Raw genomic sequence first — 15,247 nt, 5'->3', positions numbered from 1 at the left:
TTTAATTTTTTTTTGTTTTAATACAAAATATTAAAATGACTTAAAAAATAATAATTTAACAAAAAAAAGAGTCTAATAAGGAATAGAAAAGGTAGTGGGTAATCATTATTGTCTCATTTTTCAACACTTTAGTGGGAGCATTAGTACAGTCCTCTGATTAATTTTTTTTATAAAGAGATGTTTCGGAGTCGCAAAGGTCAAAACGAAAGCCACATTTTCCCTCGTTAAACAGGCGAAGAACACCCAAGTGCGCTGCCCTTCACAATCCAATCTCTCTGGCTCAAGAATCTTTCATTTTATTTTTATTTGATCTTTTTAACTTCATCTTGAAACGTTTGTATTGGTTATTGAGATTTGAGATATCAGAATAATATCCAACGAGACCAGATATCTGGATAACCACGTCAAAGCTACCGACATGCATGAATTTTTTAGTGAGAGATCATAAACAACAACACCACTTGTCATCAGTGTTATTAAACCTAATCCATTTAGCAGATTGATATAAAACTAGCAGCAGAAATTTACTTAAATTCAAACGAATCAACTTATAACTTGATTAATCCAATTAAAACTCAATTATGTTAATTAATCCAAATTACCCTGTTATTTCATGGCCTAGACTTTGAACTGATTACGAGCTTAACAACCGCTAAACTGCACTGTGAATTCCTTATTTAGGTGTAAATGGTATAAAGAAAATTTAATTTTATTAAGTAATTGTAAAATTAGAAATAAAAGAAAGAATATAAAAAAAATAGAAGTTTTGATTTTATTGAATGTGTTTGAGAATGTGATTATAGTTGTTTTTCAAAGTGTTTTTTATTAAGAAAAATATATTGATAATATTTTTTATTTTAAAAAAATTATTTTTAAGATAGTATGTCAAAATAATTTAAAAATATTAAAAATATATTAATTGAAAATAAATAAATAATAAAAAATTTTAAAAATATTTTAAATTTAAATAAATGAAAAGTAGCTGCTGGTCAAGTGATATTTAGATGTTTTTTCCACGACACGAAAGGGGTTGGAATTTTATTATTATTTGCTTCTAACACAACAACGGGCGCACCCAATAAATTGTTTTCTATGTATCAACATTCAATTTCATTACCATAGTTTTACATTATTTTTTGAGGTACAATGGATGGGTTTAAGATGTATATATTTGTTTAATCATATCTTTATTTTAATGTATCTTTTAAAAAATATAAAATTCATATTCTATGTCACATGTCGGTGTGTACATCACAAATAAACATATTCTTATTCTCAGTAAAGGATTTGTTATTGTTGTAAATCATAGCTTTTTTTAATTAATTTTTTTTAACAATAAGATTATTCTTAAACTAATTTATATGTCAATCAAGATATATTCACAGATCAATCTGGTCTGTTTATATATATTCGCAAAAAATCAAAGGAAAGTTTTAACGAAACCTACTCGAGGAAGTGAGTTTTGTAATATATATATATAGAGAGAGAGTTGCAAACACAAGTTCAGAAGAGAATAAAATAGAGAATATGTCAATGGGGTCAAATCTCGATAGGTTGGTGGAAACTTAACGATTCCTAGTGTCGAATTCTTTGCATGGTGGCATGAGATTCGTTGGTTGTTCTTATTTTTATAGTTTCCTTCAAATCAGCTGATAGCATCAGTGGTTTTATACCTGATCCTTCTCTAAGTTCTTTGATGGTCCAGGCTTTAATTTATTGTGAAAAATTGGTTGCGTTCTTCCTCAGCACCAATTGGCCTCTGCCTTGCTTTTGTGGATAATGTTTTTAAGCCATGATTGATTGATACTTTTGCTGTTTATGTTCTTAGAATCTGCAACAAAGTTGACATGACCCTGGATGATTGATGAGTGGTGAATCAGAAGGCTAATATATAGTTCTCAAAATGATTTAATTGTTTGATACAGTATGTTATGAAAAACTGGGTCTGCAGCTAGCTACTCTACTACTGGGTTTTATTGCCCCACTGCTGGGTTCAGCTGGATTTTCCAATTGTTGGTTATACAAGCCATTCCGAAGATGTTGTTGAGCAGTGAAGCACTGTTCAACTCGTTTTTCAAAATATTGTTTATTTGAAAAAATATTAAGTTGATTTTTTTAAGTATTTATTTATCATTTTGTAAATATAAAAAAAATTAAAATAGCATAATTTTAATATTAAAAAAAAAACATTTTACTTCATGTTACCATACACGTTACCAAACACGTCATTAAAACTGTAGCTATTGTTACCTTGTGATTGTTAAATATTTTATCCAAAGTCTACGATGTGTTTGAACTTTGAAAAGTTCTTGAATACTTTGATTGTTTATTTTCTCGTGGTTTACCATATTTATAATTATAAAATTCAATCTGAATTAAGTTTTATTTTAAATTATTTTTTATTAAAATAGGATTATTTTAATTTATTTTTTTTAATTATAAACCCTACCACCTTTTGATCCGGTTTGTCTTACTTTATTACAATGACCAGAACGTAGAGGAGGGGAGCTAGTCTCTTCTTTTCATTTTATCCAAAATCAAGAAAAAAAATTATAGGCCTGCAAGAATGCTCCTGTGGGCTTAAGAATTTACTATATCTATTTAGAATTTAACTGATCCGAGACAATCGACTTGATGAATTATCTTGATTCATCGATTTAAATCGGTCTCTAAATTTGAAAAACTTTATGTTCAGGTCAGATAATTGTATTTTTCACGCTAATAAAAAGAACTAAAAATCTTCCCTATCTGTTGAAAATAATTAATATAATGGATTCCTTGGACGGTGAATCCATGAATGGTACGAGGTGAGTAGCTAAGGCAGAAGTGGCTATTATTTATTTGAACAGTGGAATATGGAGATTTGTAAAAATTTAAAATTTAGAAATAAAAGTCTAGGAAAAAACAAAGAATGCCAGCAAACCAAACAATAAAGACTGGCCCTTTCCTTGCTTTTCTCTTACTCCATTAAGACCAACAATAACAGTACTGCTTCTCATTGATCCTCTCTCCCCCCTTATCCCTTAATCTTTGCTTAATGTAAGCGAAGAAGGAAAAGAAAAGGCGGGGTCTGTTATTTATTTTTTTGTCAGATTAGGGCTTATTTTTTTACCTCTTAAACACAGTCAGATACACATAAATGGAATCATCAGATTAAATTCCATGACAGCCAACATGGTATGGACGCTTCATTTTTTGTCGTTTTAATTAATACCCTTTTTTATTTCTTGATTCTTTTAATGTTTTTTTATGTTGGTTTTGTTGTATGGATATGCTCTTTTGTTCTTTCAAGTAAATGGAGAGATTGTGAGCCACAAGGGTTTGATTGATGTTTGATGTGATAAATTTTCTATCTTTGCTGTTTCGGTGGTTCTTTTTTTACTTTGTAAGGGTTGTGATTAGTAAAGTTTGAAGCTTCGGATTGATCTGTTAATTGGTGTATTTTAGATTTTGATTTAGTAGTTGCAGGTTTGAGGTCACTGTTTGACATCTTCTTCGTTTTTTTTTTTTTTGTGTGTGTGTGTGTGTGTGTTTTTTAGGGGCACTGGATGCTAAAGTCTGGATTTTTGGATCGATTCTTTGATGGTTTCACTCAAGTTTAGGAGAGAGTGCATGTTGTTTATACGCAATTTACTTTGAGATTTGTCAAGAAATAGATGCTGATATAGGGAGTTTTTGGTTGCTTTGTTTCCGGGTTTTAATCATAGTTTGATATAAATCACACCTTGAAGCCATAATATCTGTCGGCTTCTGCTGCATTTTGGAGTAAATAGTGTTGAAGATGGAGGGTCAAGTAGCTTTTAGTGATGGGTCTTCAGCGAGTTTAGTGAGGGGGGGAATGAAATTGGAGGAGGACGAGGAAGATTTCCGTAGTTGTTGTGAAGATGAAGAAGTGTGGAAAGAGATTGAAGATATAGTGAAGGAAGAGACAAGGGAAGATCTTGATGAATTTTCAGTGAAGATGTTTTTCAAGGGGATGTCAGTGGCTGAGGATGGGGACTCTGGTTCTGGGTTCTCTGGAATTGGTGTTGTCATGGAAAGGACTAAATATGCTCCTGTTATTCAGGTGCAAAAGAAGCTCGACTTCTATGTGGATGAATCTGTTGCTGACTATTTGGCTCTGATGGATGGTCTTGCTGAGGCTATGCAGAACAATATCCGCCGTGTGTATGCGTTCACTGACTCTGAGCTGTTATATGATCAGGTGAGTCTTTCATTCGTCATGATTTTTACATCATATTTCTACAATGTAGACAAAACTTACTATGATTGTGTAAAACCTGAATAAACATCTTTGTGATAGAAGTGTTGCCAAAGCGTTTTTATTTTAGTGAGATTACAGTGTGGTTTTGATAGTGTATTGCTGCATCAAAAGAAAGAAAACAATCTTTGTAGAAATAATTTATGCCCTTGCCATCATTATTATTGTATCTTCTCAAATCCATTTTGAAGAATTCACAATGCAAGACCAAGACATGTTTTAATTTTCCTTTTATGAATCTGGAGCTTCAAAGAAGTTCTACTTTCAACATTCTGAACAGTTGAAAGAATTTATTAGTTTGGAATCTCTATCATAGATTTACTTCTGTACCAGCTATGTTAATTATTCTATGATGTTCTTTAGCTACTGCAGCCACTCAAGTTCAGTGAAATAAATACTGGCGGTGATTCTGAATGCTATATGTTGTGCTAATTGTCTTCAATCATTTTGATTTTTGCACCACTGATTTATTTCTCAAACAGTAAGTGCTTCCCAATTATAGTAGTTGTCTCTCTTAGCTTTAATCTATGTAATAAAGATTTCTCTGCCAATTCACCTTGTTTACACCATCTATTGCAACCTTGATACCAAATATCTTGTCCTGTGCATGCTTCCCACGTGACTTTAGTTTATGTTAACTTTTGACAGATAATAAACGAGGAGAAACTTGAGGTTCCACTTCTGATAGCACTGAGGCAAAGGATACTTGAACATGCCAGCAACCTGGAAGCTTTTGTTCTGAAACTCAGTCCCTGCTGTGATCTTGAGAGGCCATTACGCTTAGCACAGGTTGCAGTTGGGGTCGTTTCTTTTCCATCCAATGGGAGTGAATCCCATGATAACTGTTCTATCTGTTGTGAGGATAAGATGTCGCCAATGATGATAACAATGAAATGTTCTCACAAATTCTGCTCACATTGTATGAAGACCTATGTTGATGGAAAAGTACAGTCATCTCAAGTGCCAATCATATGCCCACAGTTGGGATGCAAATATTGCATTTCCATCAATGAATGCAGATCATTTCTTCCTCTCACTTCATATGAATCTCTGGAAAATGCCCTGGCTGAAGCTGATATTCACCATTCTGATAGAATCTACTGTCCCTATCCTAATTGTTCTGTCCTGCTTGATCATCGAGAATGTTTGTCAGCTAGGGTAAGTTCATCAAGTGAGTCTGATAATACCTGTATTGAGTGCCCTGTATGTCGAAGGTTTATCTGTGTGGAATGTGGGGTTCCTTGGCATTCTTCCATGAGGTGTGAAGAGTACCAGAACCTTCCATTAGAAGAGAGGGATGCTGCAGACATTACCTTGCATCTTCTGGCACAAAATAAAAGATGGAGGCGTTGTCAACAGTGCCGCAGGATGATTGAGCTCTCTCAAGGTTGCTCCCATATGACCTGCTGGTAAGTTACGTGGGCACCTTTTGGGTTTCTTTCTTCCTTCTGTTTTATTAGATCATGTGTGGTGTGGTGCTGGCTTGAAGTAGATAGCATGGTTGCAAAATCATCTGGTAACTCAATGTTTCATTCTTGGAAACTGAGTAAGAAATGGAACTGGGATGCTGTTAATTTATTAATTAAGATGGATTTGTTGTGATCTTGATAATTTGATGCCTTTTCATGTGCTAACTATCTAATGAAAAATCCAAGCCATCATACCTTTTCTGTTGTCTCTTCTAAATCATTTTGCAGAAATAATACTAGTGGAGAGGACTTTAGTAATGGGAAAAGCTATTCATTTAGTTGATCCAGGTTATTTGGGAATTTTTCTTTTTGTTGAATGAAATTTGGCAGTTGCTGAGGACCTTCAACAGGTCATAATATTGACTGGTATTGACACTACAGAGCAAGTGCAAATGTTCAAATCCTTTTTTCTGTTCTGGCTTTGGAAAACTCAAATGCCTTGCCTAGATGATCATACATATGGAGACTGCTTTGAGGAGATACTATCGGTTCAGTCTATGTTGAGTCTTGCATTTACAGTTGAGATCAATAAAAATATAATTACTATTAAGCTTTGGTCATATCTATGGCATTCTTGACTTTAGATCATGTAAGATTGGCTTGCCTGAATCCTTTGCTTGTGCAGATTAACAATCACTTACATTTTACATATTAAATCAGTAATAAAGAGGTTGCATTTGCTTCCTTTACTCTGTGGTTTTTGAAGTTCTTAACTCCACATCTGCTCTCTTTTCCTAGGTGTGGGCATGAGTTCTGTTATTCTTGTGGTGCTGAATATAGGAATGGGCAACAGACCTGTCAATGTGCCTTCTGGGACGAAGAAAATTCTGAAGATTTGGTCACCCAGTCAGCTCAAGAATCAGAACAATGGGCATGGGAGACTTATAACTCACTACCCATGCTTATGGATGCTTACTCAGAACAAGAGAGGTCACAGCTGGCACTAATTCAAAGGTTCCTTGCTGGGGGTTTCAGTCTGAGTGACCACCATCCATACCAATCTCCGCCCAGCTGTACAGACTCGTATGTAGATGCCATGAAGGATCTTCATCAGCTTCCTTGGCTTGAGAGGTTTGTCTCTGTAATAAGCGACAACTACTACGAAGACTATATCCAATGAAAGCTAATATAGGAGTGCTAATAAACTAGAAAAAAGGTTGCATATCTTCTCAACCTTAAGGGAGGTAAAAGAGCATCTCACTCTATTTACTCCATTTGCATCTACACGGGAATTGCAGAAATTGGGACGTCTTTTTCCTTCATAGCCTTTTCATCATCTCCACCGGACTATATGTGATCTTTAAGGTGCATAAGCTGGAAGCAGAACGAATGCTTGAGAAGCATTCTTCTTGAAAGAAACAGAAAATAGATAAAACATTATTACATAGTAAATTGAAAGAAAATGAAACAAAGTTGTTATCTTTTCCTTTTTTCTCTACTGTGAATTGTTGTAATGAAGGAAAGCTTTCACTTTTAGTGCTTGGAAGTTGATGAAACAATTGGTTAAATCGAGCTTGTTAAACCATGCAAAGCAATATGCCATTGCTTGTTGCATCAATCAACACGGTTTTCTTCTCTTGCAGTCATTCCTGAGAATTTTGATATGAAATCAGTTGGTTCTTGTTCCCATCTTGAGTAGGATTAGGACGGTAGATTCTCTGTGGATCAGAAACAAGGTACTTAAGGTAAGCTTTAAGCCTCCAAAGTGGTCATGGATATGACCTTGAAAGATGGCAAGTGATGGGGAGGCTGTTATTTTATTCCTTTCTGTGATGACTCTGTGTGATCTCTCAAGTCATTTTGCATTTGTGTAGCCACTAGCATCCCAAAGATTTACCTAACATCATAGCTTGGTGTGAGGTGGGAAATGCCATGCGCGGAATTGCACGGAGGTTTTTTGTGGCAGGATAGGAGTCTCGATGATTTTGTTTCAAATATGAATTAGAATTAACATTTATATATCATAGCAACTTCAATCTTGACTATGATAGGAAGATCCAATCTTATGTTGCATCTCATTATTCAGAAGAAAATGTTTTCCTGCAGTAGTTGTAACTGTAGCAAGAAAAACTGATTTTTCTTAAAAAAAATTATCAATTTCATCTTGAATATTAAAGTGGGAATTTCTATAACATGATTCAGTGACCGCATCTCAAGTTTCTAATAAATCCGGGCACTGTGGGGGAGGTCCACCACAATGGATAGTAGCATGAGCAAGTTATTTCTGATTCAAGACACCACCCAACGAAACCTCACGCTTCAACCTCCTGAGTGAAAGGTCCAACCCAACAAGGAATCCCAACTGGCTTTTCTTCAAGAAAAAAAAAAAAAACTATTTTACAAGAAATCAAGCATGTTGCAAGCTGAAGCATGAAATTTATCCAGGAAAAAAGAAGCAGCAATTTATAAAATACAAGTAGACGGGAAAATAACACAACCTAAGATTGTAAACATTTAGAAATAAACAGAAACTAGAATACCAATATTTACTCTAGTGAGGATATTGGCCTCAACATGGGACAGCAGGCATCTCTATATCAACATGGAGTTACACATAACTAGAGAAAATAACAGCCACCAATACCAATTCCAGAAAGCGGATAACAAAAACCCTAAACATGATGATGTTGAGAAAAGTAAAAATCAGCACTGCAAGGCTTCACTGAATGTTAATATGAATTACTCACGAATGACATTGAGCAAGGTCCATTAGTATTTAATTTGTGCCTGGCTAAAAAGCATGTGAAAAAAGAGACACCTGAAGAAGGAAATAACTAGTCACTGCTGTAATTAATTTACTTAAAGTAATATATCGATCATATATTGATATTCATTATTGTTTTTATATATTGTTTTCATTTCTCTGAACCACTTTAATTATATCAATAGCTTCATTCAAACAGATAGAGTTCGGAATAATGGATATTCTTTTGAATATAGAGATTTTAACTTCAAGTCAAAGTTAAGATCCAACCTAAAAGTCAACCTAGTCAAAAGCTCAAAGCCCAAGATATGGGTAGGGAAAAAAACGCTTGAAATAACGTTGTTTTAATTAAAAAAAAAAAAACTCGGGTTTTTTCATTAAACACATAGGGTCAATGGTAACAATTTTGAATTAAATTTTTATTTTTTAAAAATAAAAAAGATCTAAGAATATGTTCCCTCTATCTTCATTGTCTAAGAGATTTCAGATGGAGTGAGATTGTTTTAATTTTTAGAATAAAGTCAATGGCAAGAAACATACTCATTCAAAAAAATAATTAAGGTTGCATCACATTATCGTCCATGATAAACCCTTGAACAAAGAAAGTTCATCAATCATCTAAAAAGCAAGACAGCGGACCAACAAAACTTCCTTTGCAGGCTGGACATCATTGGACCCACAAGAGAATTTTATTCCTTGATTGTTTCAGAGGAAATGGAGGAAGGTGACTCCTTTAACCTTTTCCTTTCTTTATCGCCCTTGAATCCCGGAGACAAAAAGGATTATGGAAGGCACAGCAGGAAAAGGAAGAAGAAAGGCACGGCATTGGCATGAGATGAGAGAAACTTGAGTTTGACAAATTCATAAGACAACCATACCGACAAGGATACATTAAGAACATCATAGCATAAAACAATGTGTCACTCAAGACTATGATTAATATAGCATGTCCTGTAGATAGAATGTCATAAAATGACATCATATCTAAGACAGGACGAATGCAACTTCACAAGATGTTGCTGAGATTCCTGTGAGGCAGGTCATGATCAGAAGCTGGATTTAATCAAATAAGGCAACAGCACATACCTTGATAATGATTTCCTGCAATGTGGAGCTTGAAAAGAGTTCTGAATCTCTACTCTCTGCATGAACATCAGACTATGTACAATTGAAATAGTATTCTATGAATTAAACCCTCAAAATTACACAGACAAGTGCAGTAAACTATTGAATAACATCGTTCAACTCTTAAATTTCTTTTTCTGTTCTTTTTACCCGTTCTACTGGTCACCAAACCAAGCATTGCAGAAATGGGTGATATCCAGTTATATAAGTCCATGGACTTCATTAAATATTTCTGTTAGGACTGGTAATACTCTTTCGGAATTTGAGGGCAGCACACTTAGCATCCAAAGATCAGAAAAAATTCAATCTCTATGAACATAAGTGAATTAATAGAAAAAAATTAAATAACAGAAATAATGAAAAGTATACTTAAATCTGGTCTAACGTGCTATCCTGACAGTCTATATCCTTGTTTCTCTGTACAGAAAAAATTATCGAAACTATACCAACCAATTTCCTCGCGAACTCGATTAAGGTTCTGAACTGAAGTGTCTGTAGCAGGATGCATTCCATAATCTTCAACAGGAGATGATATTAGAGCCATAGCTAATTGCTTTGAGGCTTGAATCAGACATATTTGTCATCCATTTATGAGGACCATTGGATTCCCCCAAAATATTGTATGCATATGAAGGCCATCTTACATCCACGCCACACGAGCTTGTCACACCCATTCTAGTCATCTTCTGTGTTCTGTCAAGAGCTATGAGGCTTGAAAATGTCGAGAAACTATTCCCGACAAATACATCAGCCTTAGAGCAAACTTCATAATCTATTGCTGACTGAATGAGATATGGGTATTTCTTGTAAATTCCATCAACACTGAGCTTCTTCTTCTCAACAGGAAGCAACCCTTCCTTCCACCCGGTGAGTATAGAAGAATCTTCAAGCAGACTATCTGCCACAGCAAGATAAACAACAATAGGACTTTTTAAGCCAACAATGTTCCCTACTCTCTCCATAATCTCCTGCTTGCTACTGCAAATTTCACTAACATTTAATCTTTGCTCTAACTTCTTACAGTGAATCATCCAATCTATCTCTATTCTCATGTGAACCGCCACATAAGGCACTGGCTGCAACAAAGAACTATCAGGATCAACACCACTCTGAGCAGACTGAGATTTGCTCCTTATCTCTTTTCCTACTTCTCTAATCTTTGACACAACTTTATCCGCCTCTTTAGCTATCTCATCAACCAAAACCAAGCATTCAAAGACCCTGGCATAGTCCTTAACTGGCCAATGATCATGCCACAAAAAGGGGTTCTTCCCAACTATTCTTATTACCTCATATCCATTAAATGAATCCTCGCTAAACTCTTTCAATTGATCCAAATCCCTCTCAACTGTCCACTTCCTCCCACTTCCCTTCTGAAGCTCATACACTCCAGTCCGATTCTGAAGATCTGAATAACGGCCCAACTGCACAAATCCATTACAGAGGGCATTAAACCTCTCAAATTGAAACACCTTGTCGAAGGAAATAGGCTGGAGGCGATCTATTTCCTTATAGAACAGGGAAGCGCTTAAACTAGGCATTAGCAGAGTCCGGTTCAGCATTCTAGCAGTTAGACAAGATCTCGCAAATGCTATCTTTTGATTGTTTAGGCCCCATACTATCTGAGGAACTTCTAAGAATTTATCTTTACGAGTTCCATTATCAGAATCCAAGGACAAAGATCGGCTATGAATCAAATCAAGATTGTTTTTATCTATCCCACCATAGCCTAAGAATGAAGGAAGCAGCACAACTCTAAGAAACAGAGCAATCACAATCAAAGCAAGACCTTTACATGTTATAGAATTCAAGTTTCTGCCGAAGAACATTGGATACTTGCAACTAGAGGGCATGCCCATCCAATATTCCCCTCACCAAACAATCAAACCACTCTTTTAACCAACATTCTTGCTGACAAAATCGCAACCAGCCCAGTTCAGTTACAATTGTATAAGCACATACCCCAAATATCTATCACTCTGAAACTTAAATAACCACAGCTTTCTAATCCCCATATCTGGAAATCATTTGATCAGAAGCTTGCTTTTCACTGCACATCAAAAAATCTGCATGATCAGGAGAAGAGAAAAGATCATCAGAACCAGTTTAAACACTATAGCACGGAATTCGTCAGTTTCATGAATATGCCACACATCCAAATAGTATTAACATACGACTCATTACCATATTACAGTTTAAGAAAGAGAGGCCATTCAAACTCAGATGCCAAATTCAAACCAAAGAAACAACAAGAAGTCAAGAAGCATGTGAATCCATTAAAAAAAAAGTGCACTCTTATGAAGATCAGAAACCATAAAGCCCATATATTTACTCGGTCAATGTTCTGGATAGAAGCAAACAACAGATAATCCAAAAATACAACGATAACAATGCCAAGCTACAAGAAAGAAAGAAACAAATAGGAATAAATTTGCATGATGTCTCACCTTTGAAACCTGAATAACTGAGTGGTTCCAGGAAAGATACAGTCTTTTAAATCCAAATTGGTGTTGGTGTCAGATAACAAAAAGATTCAGAATTTTCTTCAAAACCCCAGATACCAAAAGAGGGCCAACAAGAAAATAACAAGATGATGATGATCATGCATGAACAGGAATCTGAAAAAAACTGAATTCCCTTGAACCAAAAGCAAGACAACCCATCAACATGATGACAACAAAGAACTCAATATCACCCTGACCCTTTTGTCTAAGATTTTCAAAGAAGGAAAAAATAAACAAATAAAAGGAAAGGAATCTGCAGTGGTTGATGATTAGGAAAAGGGAAAAAAAAAAGGAATTGTAAGGGAAGTGATAATGGAGAAATTTTAGAGTATTGGATGAGTAGCCTTTCATGGTAATATATATTGAAATAAAAAATATTTTTTTCTTATTTTTCTCCTTTTTATATTTATTATTTTTATTAAGCAAGTATTGATAATTATTTCTTTACTATTGTAAAGTTCCCCTTGAGAGTTGAGAAAGGTGATGATATGGTAGGCTTTCACTACCTAATCATTTATATTTTGCACCTTGTTCTTGTGAGGTTGGGTGGGTATTTTCATGTGGGGTTACCATTTACCAACATTGAGTGCCTTGCATACTAGTTTGCAAATACACCCTTGCTATTGAATAAAGAAATGATATTGACGCTATTGGATTTACTATATACAATATTCAGTCAAAGGAATATGTTAATTTTTAGGCAATTTCTTCCCTTTTTTGTATTGCTATATCCATTACTGTTCAACTCCGTTTGATTTTGCCTCCCGTTTTTCAACACAAAGCTGGAAATTAATTCGTTGGCCTTCCCTGGTTTGCTTCTGGGTCACGTTGAGCTTTGACCATGGCCAATTAGCAGACGAGTTGCAGCACATTTTAAGCACAACCCATGGCTGATTGTCTTCTTAAGTGAGAAGACAGCTTACAGTTCAAAGCATTGAACCAAGAAAAGCAGAGAAGGGTAAGTTTTAAAAACCACTAACTTGTGCCGAAGCATCGAGAAGAGAGGGGACAAATCTTGAACTTGAGCATGCATGCATGAGAGAATTTAGAAAACAATATATAGGTAAGCATGCTACCCATCTCATTCTTTTACCCTTTGAGAAATAAAGTTGATTTCAATGCACACAAATTAATTTTAAAATACTATTAATCATCAAAAGATTCATTTGTTTTTTGACCTAGACTCAAGTATTAAAATTTGAATCACCTCAACAACCAAAGAGGGAAGAATGGGATGAAGAAAAGCCAAGAAAATAAAATGCGGTGGGAAAATTGAACACAAAGCACCATATGGAAAAGGGTCCCATTCTTCTACATCAAACAAGTAAAAAAAGAAGTTGGAAAGCATCAAGCCACCCTTCCACCTTTTCAATGCTGTACAAACTTCTGTGATGAAAAAAGAAAAGGCAATAATACAGCCGATAGGAGAGGCCATTGTTGACAGCTGATATACCACGAATCATCCTTTCTATGATAATGTGGACGATGGTGGGGGCCTCCCATTTATGATGTTGATGGGCATGGGAAACACAAATGGCCGAAATTGCAAGCAGGGATAGAGGCCAAGTGAAAGGACACAACCGCGAGTCCAACCTTAATTTTGAGCAGCAGGAAATAAATAGGACGCAAGAAACAAAATAAAAGCAGGAGAGAGAAGGTAAGTCCAACCAAACTGTCATTCTGAGGGTACAATCCTGCCACATGGGATATACACGTGCAAGCTTATGGAGGGTATTTTTCAGATGAAAACTGACACAATGAATCTTGCCTGTCGTTTTATTCGTTCGATTGCCCTTTTTTAGTAGGTTTGGTCTAGCTAAATTTTTTTAACTTCAAAAAATATATTTAAATGGTGATATTTTAAGATAAACATGTTAAATTAAAAATTAAATTAAATTAAATACACTCTTGAGATATAAAAGTAAAATAACCTGTAAATTTGTAGAGGTGGGTAAAAAAAATTAAAAAATTGATTAAATTTAAAAACTAAAAACATTTAAAAAATCAAACTATAAAAAAAATAATTAAAATATTTTAAAAAATATTTAATTTAGCTTGGTTTTAATTTCATAAGTTTAAAACCAAAAAACTCAATTGCACCAAATCTATTTAGTTAAAAAATAAAAACGTAACAAACAATATTTTTATAAAATAAAAAAATAAACTGAAACTAAATTGATTATAAAACTCATTAGAAAATTCAAAAAACTCAAAAAAATATAGATTTTTGTTTTTAATATAAAATAATTTGGACAGAAACGAAACTAGTTGGCTCCAATTGATTTTGGTTTGGTTTCAATTTTATTTTTTATATTTTTTAAAATTTTAATTTATTTATTTTTATAAGTAAAAACTAAACTGAATTGAACTGAAAATGATCACCTTTAACGCAAAGGCTATGACACTCGAAAACACATATTAGCTGCTTTTAATAATATTTAAAAATTTAAAATTATCAAGCTACCCTTAATAAAATCTAAAAATAATAATAAAACTAGTTTAAAAAACCAAAACATCATCGCAAATAGTCTCTACTCTTTGAAAAATAGACAATTACTGTTTAAACAATAATTTTTTTAGATTTTAATTAGAATTTTTTTATTTATAAAAAATATTTAAAAAATAAAATTTATAAAATTATATTTTTTATATAATACAGTTGATTAATCCAACTACCTATTAATTAAACAAAGTAAATAAACTTTTACTTTATCATGTTTCTGAAATATAATAAATAATAAGATAAAATGTGTCTTTTCACCTAATTTTTTACTAACAATGTTATACTAATAATTTTTTTATATTTATTGTGATAATTTGAAACAAAAAACTTTTATATATACTTATTATGGCTGATGTCTCGGCATGTGTCCCTTGAACAGTCAAGTCCAAGAAAAGGAACCTCCACGGTGGCACGCACAGCAAAGCATTTTGTCTGGAATGTTGGGCGTCACAGTTGTCTGGGCAACTCACGCGGCTATCTATCTCCTCCTTGGAGCCTAGCTCCTCCCTCATTATTCCTTCCTGTCTTGGAGGAAGAATCCAAGTCAACTTTTTATAAAGTCAGATACAGAAAAGAAATCCAGAGGAGGAAATAATAAGAAATATGTCTGAGAAAAATATAGATCCTACTAACGAATTCAATCTCAAAGCTCTCTTGAATAATAATAATAATAATAATAAT

At 34.1% G+C, this 15,247-nt stretch overlaps 2 protein-coding genes across 6 annotated transcripts; one reads left to right on the top strand and one right to left on the bottom strand.

Annotated features, from left to right (window-relative positions):
- The first annotated feature begins 2,903 nt into the window (after positions 1-2,903).
- LOC105136647 (probable E3 ubiquitin-protein ligase ARI11) lies at positions 2,904-7,255 on the top strand. Its single transcript, XM_011042069.1, has 4 exons — positions 2,904-3,177; positions 3,540-4,204; positions 4,910-5,670; positions 6,469-7,255. Exons 2-4 carry the CDS (start codon positions 3,782-3,784, stop codon positions 6,848-6,850), a joined length of 1,566 nt encoding a protein of 521 aa, XP_011040371.1. The 5' UTR covers positions 2,904-3,177; positions 3,540-3,781; the 3' UTR covers positions 6,851-7,255.
- LOC105136648 (uncharacterized) lies at positions 7,167-13,320 on the bottom strand. 5 transcript variants are annotated; one of them, XR_844389.1, is made up of 3 exons: positions 12,007-12,426; positions 9,521-11,625; positions 7,167-8,041 (listed from the first exon to the last, which is right to left on the bottom strand). XR_844389.1 is itself a non-coding variant. In XM_011042071.1 (2 exons), the coding sequence occupies exon 2, from the start codon at positions 11,416-11,418 to the stop codon at positions 10,078-10,080; it is 1,341 nt and encodes a 446-aa protein (XP_011040373.1). In that variant the 5' UTR covers positions 11,419-11,625; positions 13,271-13,320; the 3' UTR covers positions 8,960-10,077. The 5 variants fall into 5 exon arrangements, 3 of the variants coding, with proteins under 3 accessions (XP_011040373.1, XP_011040372.1, XP_011040374.1); XR_844390.1 differs by having other exon boundaries at positions 7,167-8,036; XM_011042071.1 differs by lacking the exons at positions 7,167-8,041; positions 12,007-12,426 and adding an exon at positions 13,271-13,320 and having other exon boundaries at positions 8,960-11,625.
- Between the last annotated feature and the right edge of the window lie 1,927 nt (positions 13,321-15,247).

The sequence above is a fragment of the Populus euphratica genome, unplaced genomic scaffold, assembly GCF_000495115.2.
Source record: "Populus euphratica unplaced genomic scaffold, PopEup_1.0 scaffold133.1, whole genome shotgun sequence".
Taxonomy (NCBI): domain Eukaryota; kingdom Viridiplantae; phylum Streptophyta; class Magnoliopsida; order Malpighiales; family Salicaceae; genus Populus; species Populus euphratica.
This window is presented reverse-complemented; position numbering and strand designations above follow the sequence as displayed.